This window comes from Metarhizium album, assembly GCF_000804445.1.
Source record: "Metarhizium album ARSEF 1941 chromosome Unknown scaffold_36, whole genome shotgun sequence".
In the NCBI taxonomy this organism is placed as follows: Eukaryota; Fungi; Ascomycota; class Sordariomycetes; order Hypocreales; family Clavicipitaceae; genus Metarhizium; species Metarhizium album.
In genome coordinates this window covers 167,502-181,574 of record NW_024467610.1, presented here as the reverse complement: position 1 = coordinate 181,574, position 14,073 = coordinate 167,502, and the positions used below count along the sequence as shown (strand labels likewise).

General features: G+C 56.5%; 1 protein-coding gene across 1 annotated transcript; it reads right to left on the bottom strand.

The window, feature by feature from the left end:
• Positions 1–4,016: 4,016 nt before the first annotated feature.
• MAM_07805 (nonribosomal peptide synthase) lies at positions 4,017–12,515 on the bottom strand (the record flags this gene model as incomplete). The annotated part of the gene is made up of 1 exon (XM_040826603.1): positions 4,017–12,515. One exon carries the CDS (start codon positions 12,513–12,515, stop codon positions 4,017–4,019), a length of 8,499 nt encoding a protein of 2,832 aa, XP_040675442.1.
• Positions 12,516–14,073: the final 1,558 nt, after the last annotated feature.

The window sequence follows — 14,073 nt, the reverse complement described above, 5'->3', positions numbered from 1 at the left end:
TCTGCGCACCCCCAAGTCTGCACTCGCAGCCACGCCGCTCATTCGTCGTCATGGCTGAGGATGAGAAACGAGTAGTAGTAGCAGAGGCGACAGAGGCTACCGAAGACGCATCACGCCGCCCCTCCGCTTCGCCTACCGAGAAATCCGAGCAGAATTCGGTAAGATGTCTATCCATCATCTTCACGTTTGCAGTCGGTCGGCATCCAACGGGGGATCAGGTGGTTCTGCCGCCGTCCCTCTCCCGACCTGGCTTTTCGCTCCGGGAAACGTTGCTCGGCCTTTGTTGCAGTGACCTTCGTCGAGGATCCCAAATCATTTGTGTCGGTTTTGCAATGGCTACGCCGACGCACAGAGCAATTTGCCCTCGGTGACAACTTGCACAAGACCAGGCTGCGAACCTCGACAACTTTCCTTGGGCGTGAAATGCTGACTGGAGCCATGTATGCCACTCGGCAGGAACCCTTCTCCTACGATGAAGACGACAGCTTTGCCCGCCAAGGCCATCAGCCGCGATCCCCCACCGCCATCGAGCATGATCTCAATGTCACGGAAGATGACCTTCTCGAGGCCAAGGAGCTTGCCTCGCAATATACCCTCGAGGAGGTACGCGATATCATGATACGAGTGCGCCGAATCCATGAAAAGGACCCCAATTTCCCAGCAACCGTCATTGAAAAGGTCAAGACGTTTCTCGACAATGAAGCCGTTTTTGAAAACCCCCATCAGCATCAACATCTTATCCAAGAGATGAAACTCGAAGCCGCCCTCGTCACCAGCAACAGTCCCTACTCCGAGGTGCGTGCTGTTGTGAGCAACAAGGACGATCCCAAGACGCCATGCTCCACCATTCGAAGCTGGACCATCGGCTTGGTCTTTTCTGTTCTGCTGGCCTTCATCAACCAGCTCTTCGACATCCGCCAGCCAGCCATTCGTGTCATGGCCAACGTAGCTCAGCTGCTTGCCTACCCCATTGGCAAAGCTGCCGAACGCTGGCTCCCTGACAAGGGCTTCACTTTGTTTGGCGTCAGGCACACCCTCAACCCAGGCCCGTTTTCCAAGAAGGAGCACATGCTCATCACCATCATGGCCAACGTGGCCTACAACACGCCCTACACAAACTACATCATCTGGGTGCAATATCTACCACAGTACTTCGATCAGCCGTATGCGTCGCACTTTGCATACCAGTTGCTCATTGCCCTCGCTACAAACTTTATCGGCTACGGTATTGCTGGCATCTGCCGTCGATTCCTCGTCTACCCGTCATACTGCGTCTGGCCGGCCTCTCTCGTGACTATTGCCCTCAACTCGGCATTCCACACCGATATGAACCCGCCCGTCGGCGGCCCGTTCCGCTCCATTTGGAGGATCTCGCGCATCAAGTTCTTCTACCTCATGTTCGCTGCCATGTTTGTGTGGTTTTGGTTCCCCAATTATATCTGGGTCAGCCTGTCCAAGTTTAACTGGATCAGCTGGATTGCCCCCGGACACCGAGACCTAAACATTGTTACCGGCATCAACAACGGCCTGGGCCTGAACCCCTTTCCTACATGGGACTGGAACGTACTGTTGTGGGATTCTGCGGATCCCCTCATGGTTCCTTTCTTCAGCACACTTAACCGTTTCATTGGCGTATTCGCTTCCTTTTGGGTGGTTTTGATATTTTGGTACAAGAACGTTTACAATACGGGCTATCTCCCCATCAATACCAACCGAGTCTACGATCGCTTTGCTCAGCTTTATAACATAACCAGGGCAACTGACGACCATGGGCTCTTCAACGCAGAGAAATACGCTTCGTACTCGCCGCCCTATCTGGGTGCCGGCAATGTGGTCATATACATGTTCTTTTTTGCCATTTACACGTCGACGCTTACTTATGCGGCGTTGTATCATCGCCACGAAATCGCCATGGGATTCAAGGCCCTGTTTTACAGTTTGCGACTGAAGAAGAAGCCCGTCAAGGAGGAGCCTGTGCTGGATGTGCACAACAGACTGATGCGCGCCTATCCAGAAGTCCCCGAGTGGTGGTACATGCTTTGCCTTGCGATTGCCATAGCCTTTGGCATCTCGGGAATTGTCGGGTGGGATACCCACACCTCTCCTGGCGTCGTCTTCTGGGGTCTAGCTCTCTGCGTCATCTTCGTGATCCCCGTCGGCATCATCAAGGCGATGACAGGCATCGAAGTCACGCTCAACGTCTTGGCCGAGTTTGTCGGTGGTTCGTGGGTGGATGGCAATGCTCTTGCCATGAACTACTTCAAATCATTTGGATACGTCACTTGCGCACATGCTATCTGGTTCTGCAACGACTTGAAGCTTGCCCACTACGTCAAGATCCCGCCTCGTCAGACGTTTATTGCGCAGATGGTGGCCACCTTTCTCAGCACCATTGTTTGCATTGGCGTGTTGAACTTTCAAATGAACAGCATCAACAATGTGTGCACACCAGCGGCCCAGTATAAACTCACCTGCCCTGGCGTCAGCACCTTCTTTACCGCCTCCGTGTTGTGGGGTACCGTCGGCCCCCAGAAGATCTTTGGACATCGCGGCCAGTACAGCCAGACCTTGGTTGGCTTTCCACTCGGCGTTGTCGTTGTCGTGCTGATCTGGGCCTTGAACAAGAAGTTTCCCAGGTGGGCTTGGGCTCGACAGCTTCACCCTGTCGTAATTCTCTACGGAGGCATTGTCTGGGCGCCGTACAACATGTCATACGTTTGGCCTTCTGTTCCCATTGCGTACTTTTCGTGGATCTTCCTCAAGACTAGATTCCTAGGCCTATGGTCAAAGGTACGTACCCAGCCTGTAGCCATGAACAAGTCCCGTCTGGCGCCGCAGCAGAACCCCAGAACCTGACCCTTTTTCCTAGTACAACTTTGTCCTCTCAGCAGCATGGTCATGTGGCATCGCCATCTCCGGCATCATCATCTTCTTCAGCTTACAATATACCGAAACCAACTTCGACTGGTGGGGCAACAACGTCTCGGAAATGGGATGCGAAGGCAGCGCCTGTGCTCTCAAGACGCTAGGCCCAGGCGAATGGTTCGGCCCAGGTCCCGGCAAGTTTAACTAAGACGAACAGGGCGAAGAAGAAGAATTGCTCTCGTGACGAAAGAAGGAAGATGCGGATGCCGGGCCTGTCTACTTTTCTTTTTCGCTGCAAGCCGGCGCGACATATATACAGTAAAACGCGATCATGTCTCGGAGTTGGTGTGCTTTTTGGGATTTCGACACGATGAAGGATTTGCACCTCTGCACGAATTTGTTTCTTTTCCAAGCCGGGGGCCTCCCGAACCGTGGGCATTGCGAGATGGTCGGTTGGCCGGTCGGAAGAGGAGGAGTTGTTTGAAGAAAGTTATACCCCCATTTTTATCAATCTAGCTCGAGTCGATTTTAACAAGGCGAGGGAGCTGTATGGAGTAAAGGGATAGTCTAGTCTAGACGGGGCATGGGGACGGGACTGTAAATTACGTCGACCTAGGTACAATGGTCCTTTTGATAGCTTTCGGATCTTTCTAATGCGAAGACGAAGTGTTGCTCTCGCGGCCGGTCTAGATGGAAGAGGGGGATGCCGAACAAGACTGCCTTGCAAGCACTGTGCCAGAGAGACTTTGGTGGGCGGCGGTTGGTCGAGATCCAAAGGAAAGGCACCAGTGGCGGTGGATTGGCAACGCACGTGACGCAACGGCCTTGACGGGGCATCATCATGGTTGAACTGCATTCATTTCACGCACTCCTCTACACTCTGCACTCTACCACTCTACACAAAGTACATGCCGGAAGAGGGAAGTCATGGCCCAAAAATGCCCATTCTCCAAAACGCCAGGCTAAAAAAGTCCTCTGAGGCAATGAGTTATGCCGTGCCCGTGTGCGCCACCCGTCGTACGCAAAACAACCCAGACCAAATCAAGGCAAAGAAAGATGAAGAGAAGAAAAAAGTAAATCAGGAGAAAATTGAAAAGAAGAGGGGGAAAGAAGGGGAAAAAAGGGAAAAAAGAAACCACCGCTCCACGGGCTCATCCCACAATCACGGAGATGTACTCCGTAGAACCACTCGTATTCCGCAACGACTCCTTCCAGCTCGTCCTGGGCGAACCGCCGCTCAGAGGGCTCACCTCGCCGGCAGCCTGACGTCGCTGGCCGACGAGGGAGCTCGAGCCGATTTCCACAGCCCCTTCCGGCACCGACAGCATGCCGCCGCCGGCGGCGCCGTCCCTGGCGCCAGCGGGGTCGTTGTTGATGGCCTCCCAGCTGCTTGATTCGCGAATGGCGCCTTCTGGGAGGATGGGGCTGCGCTCTCTGCTGAGGTTCACCCGGGACTTGACCCAGTCGCCCGCCTTTGCGGAAAAGTCCTTCATCGACCCGTGGCTGCCGCCGTGGCGGAGGCGACGGAGGCGGCCTTTTCCCTTGTTGAGAAGCGCCCAGTTGGAGGATGTCGCCTTGGGCGGGGCGAAGCCGGGGTGGAAGCTGACGACGGGCTTCTTGCGGCCCGGCTTGGAGAGGACGCCCGCTTGCTGCATCTTGCGCGCGATGAGGTCCATCTGGCCGCTGATGGTGGGCGTGTTGATGACTTCCACGGCCGTCATGCGGACCGTGTGGATGCCCTCGACCTCGACCTTGCGGAGGTCGTGGTTGAGGCGCTGGGCGAAGAGGTACGCCGGGAGGAGGGAGCCTGAGATGTCGTAGAAGCGTGACTGCATGAGCTCGGTTTCGGAGACGCCCTGCGCTGCGACGCGCGGGTGGAGGAGCTCGTTCCAGCTGGACACAAGGAATTGCTGGAGCGTGTTGCGCTGCTCGGCGGAGAGCCAGTGCGTGTAGTAGGGCTGTGCGACGTCGGGCTCGGGCTTCTCGGGGAGGACACGCGGCGTGATGGATTCGTAGTCGCTCGACGGCTGGAGAATGGGCTGGCTGATGGTGTCGTAGCAGGCGAGCGTTTCGACCGAGGCGACGAGGAGCGCCATGGCTGCCTGTGCGAAGTGCTCGGGGACCCGGCCTGGAGGGTACTCGATGCAGAGGGAGACCTTGTCGGGCGACAGCATGGTCGAACTGACAAGGAGGTCGGGCATGTCCCGGACTTGCGGCTGGAGGAGGCTGTAGGTAAAGGTGGTGTTGTCAATGTTGAGCGTCGTGGACCCGTCAACGGGAACCTGGGTCCTGTGTCGCACGACGGTGCTGAACCGCGACCAGCTGAGCCAATCCGTGCATTCCTGCACGATTTTCTGCGCGCCCATGGCCTCGTAGGGGAGAGATGCGGCGCTGTCTCGCTGGATCAGCTGGAGAACCTGCAAGGGCGAGCTGTTGACAATGGGGAATCGCACCCGAACGGGCACGATGTTCTCCATGGGACCCGCGATGGACGACACGTCCACGCTCGTCTCCAGCTTGAGGCGACGTCCTTCGACGACTTCTCCAAAGACAACGTCCGGGTTGCCAGAGAGCGTGGCCATGACCATGGCCCAAGCGGCCTTGAGGACGCAGTCGAACGTGATGTTGAAGTCTGTGAGCGACGAGATCTTGACCTGCTCGCGCAAGAATTTGGCCTCGGACACTGGAGGAAGAGGCCTCGAACGGGGGACAACCTGAGCCACCCTGGCCTTTTCGAGCCGCTGCCTCCAGTAGGCCCTGCTGTCGTCGTATCGAGCGCCTCTCAAGGCCCGAGTGTAGTCGAAGAACGTGGTTCGGCGACGCTCCGTGGCAGGGTGCTCATACAACTTGACGAAATCCTGCACCAATCGTGGCACAGCAGACTCGCTGACTTGGGCGTAGCTGAATCGGATTATCAGCTTGCCGCCGTGCTGTCCGGCATCCAACAGGGCAAACTTGGTGGCGGGCACTCTGAGCTGAAGCGCCCCCTTCTGCAAACGCCTCAAAACCTGCTGCATCTCCTTGTCGACAGATGACGCCGAAACAGACTTCCGCTCAAAGTCCGCGCGGAACGAGTCAATGGCAACTTGGAACAGGCTGCAGTCGTGGACTACGAAGGCGGTTCGGAGGGAGAGGTGCAGGCGGGTGAGGGCCTCGCATGCTTCTTCGATCCGCTGCGCACGAATGGAGCCGTTGAAACTGATGACGAGGCAGCGAATGTCACTTCTGGGTCCGTAGAGGCTGGACTCCAGGCATTGGAGCTGGTGCGAGGATGCTTCAGCGACATCGACGACATCGTTCCAGGGGATGTCAAGTTGCGGCGCAACAATGAGCTTGACGAAGCCGTGGTCCGTACCTTCGGGTAGCTTGCGAGCCGCGACGCTGGGTTTAGGGGAGGTCTTGGGCTTGTTTGTCTTGACGAGGTGGTGGTCTTTGATTTCCAGAGATTGGCAAATCTCCGTCAGCGTGACTTTGTCGAGGAGCTTGTCGATTGGAATGTCGAAACCATTCTGGCGGCACGACACAACGAGCCTCATGGCCAAAAGCTTGTCCCCGCCAGCGTCCAGGAAGCTGTCTGTGGTCTTGATGTCCGCGACCATGGCGTGCAGCACGGCCGCCCAGATTAGACGCATCGACTCCTCAGTGCGCGTGAGGGGGAGCGGTTTACTCTGGATCCCCGTGAAATGAGGCTGGCCGCTAAAGGGGACATTGGCCAATTCCAGCAATTCAGCGTAGGAAAACGGAGAGGCCATCTTCTGCAACTTGCGTCTATGAATCTTGAGCGACGTGGACAGCGGGAACCGACGGACGGGAATGAAGATCTTGGGGACGCCAGCTGCGTGGCCAAGCCTTGAGGCCTGAGCCATGGACGTCTCTGCCAGCCATTTCACAGCAGTGAGCTTGCATCTCATCTGCATCGTCAACTTGTCGAGCTCTGACGGTCCAACAAACTCGCGGTCGCCGAACTCCAGAAACGCCGCGAGCGAGTTGACGTGATCATTGGTGGTGATTGGTTCCACCGCAACATCTAAATCACCGCCGAGACACTGTCGAATCTGTCGTTCCAAGACGGCAGTCACAGCTGGAGATCCGTTGACCAGGACTTCATCTCGCATGCTGGCGAGGAAGCGTATGTGCCCCCGGTCCAGGTATCGCACGCGATGACCTGTTCTCAGGTAGCGCCGTTTTCGTTCGCCAGTAACCTGCTGGAAAGCCGCCGGATCCATGGGGGGACGGCCGTGGATGTACTTGTGAGGCGTTACGATTGGACTGTCAATAGCCAGTTCACCAACAGCACCGAGAGGCATCAGCTTCTTTGGATCTTCAGGGTTCAGGATGAGGAAGCGACCGAGGAGCGGCGGAGCAATAATGTTGGTGTCCTTGGACTCTGCAATGTTGAACACCGAAATCGCGAGCGGGCACACGTCCGGAGCGCCGTAAGCGAGCAGAATGTCCCTGCTGCCAAGCCACGGCTTGAAGGCGTCTTCGTCGAGACTTCTTGTGCGGAAGCAGATGGTCTGCAGGTTCGTCACGTTGGCTGGGTTGATCTTGCGCGACAGAACCGTCGTCATATAAGTCCAAGTAATATCCATGCGAGCAATGGTGCCCTCCAGGTCATTTATGCGCTCCAGTGCATTGGGAATGCAGACGCAACCCCCGTGAAGCAATGTACCCAAAATCTCGACGAGCGCAATGTCGACGGTATAAGCAGAGAGCTGAAGTACTCTGCTGCCATTGTGTATCTTGAGGGCTGGTCCCTGAGCCGAGAGGATCGAGCACAGCGACTCGTGGGTGAAGAAACATTCCTTGGGCTTCTCGAGGCCCGGAGCGAGAAAGGCAAAAGCTGCCTGCTGAGGAAGGGGTTCGTTCAACTTGACACTCACCTGTGGTGGGAGAGACGACAGGAAGGTTTCGTTGACCAAGACGAAAGGCCTGGCGGAAAGGTCCAAGTGTCTGTACGCGCCCTCTGTGACAACCACAAGTTCCGGTGCCAGCTGGTCAATCATGGCCTCAACCATGACCATGTCTTGGGCGTCCAAGCAGACGCAGCAGCCGCCTGCTTGCATCACGGCAAGCATAATGACCGGGGACCACCGGCTCTTCTCCAAGACGATGGGAACGAGAACACCGGGGCGAACACCAATGTTGACGAGATACGTGGCTAGTGCAGTGACGCTCACCTGGACCTGCTGATAGGAAAGCTCTCCATCCCAAGCATAAATGGCCGGGAAATTGGGCCGAGCTTCGCACTGTTTGAGGATGAGCTGGTGCAGGCATGCCGAGATCTTGGTGTCCGTCTGCTCCTCTTCCCAGTCCGGGCTCATAATCTGCTGGAAGTCATGCTCAGTGAAGAGGTCGACTTTTGAGCAGTGCTGCGCAGGGGAGTTGATGATGATCTGCAGGGCACGTTGGAAGGTGTTCATGACGTTGTGAAGCTGGCCCGGCGAGAGGCAAGAGTAGCTCACGTCTGCTTGGATGCGGTCGTCGCGAAGCGTCACACAAAGCGAGACGTCGCAGTTGCCATCGATGGTATTGGCCAGCAGAACCGGCTCCCAGACGCCGCTATCCGAGTCAGAATCGCTCAGGGTGGCGTCATCAACATCCTGACAGGTCACGCAGGTGTTGAAGAGGCTCTGGCCCTGGATGCCAAGCGCGTGCTCGATCTCGGCCAGAGTTGGAGCATCCGCCGCCGGAAGATCATTTGCCATTCTCTCCAGCTGCCAAAGGATATCAAGTATACTCGACATGGGTGAAAAATCAACCATGCAGGGCACAAATGTGGCCAAGCTGCCGACATGACGCTTCGTCTCGGGTATGAGAAGCGCATCTCTACCAGCATGCGAGTATCCGAAAATGACGCGGTCTTCTCCAACATATGTTCGAAGGACAAATGCCCAAGCCAACCGAATTACCGTAGACAGATCCAACTGGTTATCGTCGCAGAATTTGGCGAGCTGGTACCGGCTGATGTCGAGACTGATCCCCCTCGACTCGAGACGTCTTTGTGTCTGGATGGCAAGGCGAGGGAAAGCGCATGGTGTCGCTCCGTTGAGATGAGATCTCCATGATTCAACGTTGTCAGGGGCGTCGAGGAAAGCTACAAGGCGGGCCGGTCGAGGAGGTGGAGGGCTAGCGATGACCAGTTTTCTGCCCATATACAACTCCCGAAGCTGAACGACCAAGTTGTGAATGGCAGTCAAGTCGCAGAGTGCCTGGCTGCAATCAATTCTCAGGTACGCTGTCTTGTTTGACCGACTCACTGAGAGTCTGTGTCTCGGCATGGACTTTGATGGCTTCATTGGGGGCAGTGATGAGAGAGTCTCCATGGGATCGTTTGAATCCATAAACAGCATGTCGGGTGACGTCTTCTTCAGGACCATCCGGTCAAAGAGTCCCTTCTCCGACAAACTATCGACGAAGATGCTCCTCAAGGCGGAATGGGTGGCGGCAAGTGTCTGCCAGGCGGTACAGAGCGCGTCTCGACAAACTTCTGACCCGTCGACCGTGGCGAGTTCATACGTGCGACTGACGTGAAAGCAGTTGGGGTCAATGCTTTGGGCGACCAGTATCTCTTGCTGAATGGGGTCAACGGGGCAGATTGTCTCAATATTATCAACTCCACTGATGCCAACATCGACAAGCTGCTTCGTCATCAGCCTCGACAATGCCTCGTAGGACGTCTCCAAGAGAGGGACATCTGAAAGCGTCAGTTCAGGCTCCATGGCCCCCAAGCGAGAGATGACGGCCAAGATGGCATTCTCAAAATTTTGCATCCACTCTGTAATGCGATCTTGATGCCTTGCGTTCATATTGAAGGAGAACTCTACCCTTGCACCGTAATCGTCAACGCCCACCGAAACCTCGAAAAGGGCAATGCGGCCAACCTCTGGTCCTACATCGGAAGCCAAGGAGCGGACTTCGCGGTCGGGAGCGGCAACGGGCTCCAAGATGCCGTCCTTTCTTTGTAGTTGGTTAAGAGTGTCGACGCAGTTGAACATGATTTCTACGGGCAAGGAGGTAGCAGCCGTGTCATCGGCGGCGAGTTTCGACTGGAAGTACGGTGCGACGTGTTCCGAGAGCGCCTTGCGGGAGTCTTTGAGCATCTTGACGAGATGGATCAAATCCGAGCCAGGATGGACGGGCACACTGATGGGGCAGAGCGTGGTGAACCATCCAACCGTCTCTGTGACATTGAAGTCCCCGTTGCGAGCATCTCGGCCATGCTCTTGCTTCCAGACGGTAGGGATGGAGCGCTCGGGAAATGTTTGACGAAAGGAAAATAGCAATGCAGCGAGGAGGATGTCTGCGGACTCGGTTCGGAAGACGTTGTTGCACGTCTTTTGCAAGGCAGAGGCCGCATCGCGCGGAAGCGCAAATTTCAAATGGGTAGTATCTCCGTACAAGTTGGAGTGGCCCTCCAAGCCCCAGTATCGCAGGTTTGCCGGGCCAATTTCGAATGGCAGGTTTGGTTCAATCAACCTCTGGCTATTCTCGTAGCTCTGATAGTCTGTCCAGTATGTGAACGGTATGGAGGGCTCAGAGACGAGTGTTCCCTCTCTAAGCAGGTCGTCCAAGTCGTGGAGCAAGATCTTCCACGAGACCAAGTCGACGACTAGGTGATGAGCGGCAAGATACAGCAGCTGTCTGTTCGCGGTATTTCTGATGTGCTTGACCGTAAAGACGGGACCGTTGAAGACATCCAACGACCGCTGCGCCTGATCAATAACAGCTAGCAGATCGTCATCGCTGTTGATATATCTGTGTTCAAATCTGTACGCGCGGTTAGACTCTGGGGCGATGACTTGTGCCCATCCCTGGCTGGTCAGTCTGAATCGGGCCCTTAGCATGGAATGCCGTGATACCAAAACACTCACGGCGGCCTCGATGTCCGCCAAGGCCACATCAACCCTTACTTTCAAAAGGATGCTCTGGCTGAAGCGGTATTCCGGCCCGGTGATGACAGACGCCTCGGCGCTTCGGTCCACTGACGACCTGAAAAAGAGCTGCTGCATAACAGCCAGGGGGAAGTAGACCTCTCGTTCGGGGTCAGGGGTAGGGCTCTGCGGAGGTTGCTGTACGGGGTCATTGGCACGGTAACCAATCTCCAGGTCAGGCCTAACAAATGAGTCGGGGCGCACAGGATAAACATGCTGATGACGATGGTGGTGAGGGCGAAGATGATGATGCTGACGGTGACGTCGTGGCGGCTGTGGCGGCAGTTGTGATGGTTGTGAGACCAGAACATGGCTCCCTTGTTTGCGTAGTCGCTCTGCACCCCTCCAATGGTTGGCCAACTGCGTGGTCATGATCTTCTCTTCGACCTCTTCACCAATATTCTGCACCCACGTCTGTAGTTTCCTGGCATCGGGCTCGCCATCGGCATTCGTGGCCATGGACTGCAGCAGAATCCACACATCGGGGCGGCGGGAGTCGGAGCCCCATTCGGCGACAGCAGTTTTCAGGGTCTGGATTTGTCTCTGGGAGTTGTCGCGCTCAGTCTGGGGAACCAAGGTGATGAGCCCATTGTTGGGAGCATGCACGGCCGTGGTGGTGATCAGGGCGACGTACTGACCCTCGAACGGCCCCGCGCGGGGGCGCACGAGACACACCTTGCCCACTCTGGTGGTGGATAATAATAGGTTTTCGAGCTGTTGTTGTTGTTGTTGCTGCTGCTCCTCCTGCTGCTGCTGCTGGATGCCACCATTGTTACTATTGTTGTGCTTCAGCCTGGAGCTGGTGATGGCGGTGGTGGTGTAGTCTTTGTTGTTGTTGGTGGTGGTGGTGGTGGTGGTGTTGGAGCCAGGGGCAGGAGACGGGCAAGTCGGTGGCGACCGTGATTGTGACTGTGATTGTGATTGCGACGGTGAGGATAGCAATAGTGATGATGGTGACGGTGGTGATGGTGGTGATGGTGGTGATGGTGGTGATGGTGGTGATGGCGACGAGCACGGCTTTGGCAGTGCTGCAGGCGTGATGCCTGCTTCCTCGAATTCGGTGGCCATGAGGGCGGCTGTGGCATGGACGTCTATAGATGCGAGCATGTCCTCGTCATGGCTGCTGACTTGCGACGGCGACGACAACTTGGAGACGGAGTAGGAGCAGTTGCTGTCGAGGGCAGACGAGGGAGAGACGGGAGAGACAGAGGTTGTGGAAGAGTAGCCGCCGTTGTGGTGCTGTTGTGAGCCCGAGTCAAGATCAAGGTCAAGGTCGAGATTGAGGTCAAGGTCAAGGTCGAGGCCGAGGTCGAGGTCGAGATGGAACTGCCGGGCGTCGTCTTTGTCTTTCACGAGACGTTTCTGTTTGCGTCGGCGCGTCTCCCCCACCGGATTAAATGAGCTGGTGCGGTTCAGACATGCGTCCGGCTCGCGGCGGGCTGTGCTCAGGTTCTCGAATAAACCAGAGACGGGCGGCCGACGCCGTGACACCGCTGAAACATTGGAAATAGAGTCGACATCCCGTGCTGACGTGGAGTCGGTGGTGGTGGTGGTGATGACTGCGTTGCGAGGGCCATGCCGAGTCTGGGTCAGCAGCGGTTGAACCAGCATGGCGTCGTCGATGGGCGATGCTCGTCCACGGCCATGCAGGCCGTGAGAATGCACGTAGGAGACGTCTAATTCCATTGCCTTTGCCATTGCCATTGCCATTGCCATTGCCGTGGCATGGCCACTGCGGCTGTGGGCGGGCAGGACGGGCCGTTTGGCGATGCCGTCACTGGTCCGACTGACCAAGGTGAGATTGATGATTGACCATGATGATTGGACCCAGACGCACAGTCAACGCCGCCTCTGTAGCGAGTCCTAACTACCTAGTCCGTCCGTACGACCGACCTCTGTCTGGTACGTGGAACTTGCGCGAGGCTTCTTTTGTTTGTCGAGGCGTGAGCGTGTGCGCGCGCGCGCCGTCCCAAGTTGAGGCTTCAACTGCGGCCGACTTGGACGCAAACAACACCGCACGTGGTTGGGAACAAAGAGATGGCGAAGCGGCCTCGTCCGGCATTGAAAAGGGACAAAACCGCCGTGACCTCACGGACCTTGCAGTTGCCAGGAGACTGGATTTATATACCCAACTGCCAGCGCCTGCCAAGGGCTGCCCAAGAATAGGCAACATCGCTTATTCCTCTCCTCATTCTTGTTCTTGTTGCATGCTCGCTCCGTCCGTCCGTCCGCCCGTCCGTCCGCCCGTCCGTCCGCACCGAGACACTACGACTGCCCCGATTATCGACGCAGCAAGCACATAACTACGTGCTGCATACGCCAACGAGCGAGAAGAACGAGAACCAACGTCACAGCCACCCCGGCCGAAAAGCGCCGTCTGTTGGTGTGTAAGATTTGCGGATTCGAGTCCCCGACCCCGGCTCCCATTGACCTCCCCGCGTCCCAAGCTCGCGCCGCCGCCCATGGAAAAGTGTCCGGCGTCTCGCGAATCCGTTTCAACTGCTCTCGAATGCGTACGGAGACGAGGATGCCCTTGTCCTGCGGGCGGGCGAATCGTGGCTTTCCACACCGGGCAGAGCAACGTCGACAGCCCATTTCGGCCACATGAACGACGTCTTTGCTTCGTGATACGAGGTCGCGAGGTTGACAATAAATGCCACGGCCTCGTCGGGCTTCCAAAAAAAAAAAAAAAGAGGAATATTCAAGCCTTGGACAACTTTGCTCCATATCCACATATTCGCACCCGAGTCTTCAGCTTTCGCACGGTCGTCGATGTCGTCAAGGCTGGCCTCAACCGTAAACTTGCTACTACTGCTTTGCTGCTGATGAGAATTCAAGAGGTCGACTTGACGGTGACGGTGACGGTGACGACATGGGAGCAATCTTTGAATTCATCAGCCCGACCTCCACCGGCGATATCACAGCCCCAGGCAGGTCCCAGCAGCACACATGAGCTGAGCAGCAACTCGGAGTAGCTGTGTCTGGCGTATCTGCAGGCAGTCAGGTAATACAGCAGAGCCACAGTCTTTTTCTTCCCAGGCTCGAAAACAGGCCCTCTCGAGTCCCGACCACCAGGGGGGAGAAAGACAGGACAGCCAGAATGTCACCTTGGCTGATGCGCCTCACGCGCCGTACTACGCTGGAAAATAATCACGGATCGACCAGACGGCCCCATCTTGTCCCATTGGATCATCTGCGCGGCACGGCTGGAGTAGTGATCCTCCCCACGATTGGGTGTCGTTCTCCGTCGGAGAAGAAGCAGCGTGGCTTGGCT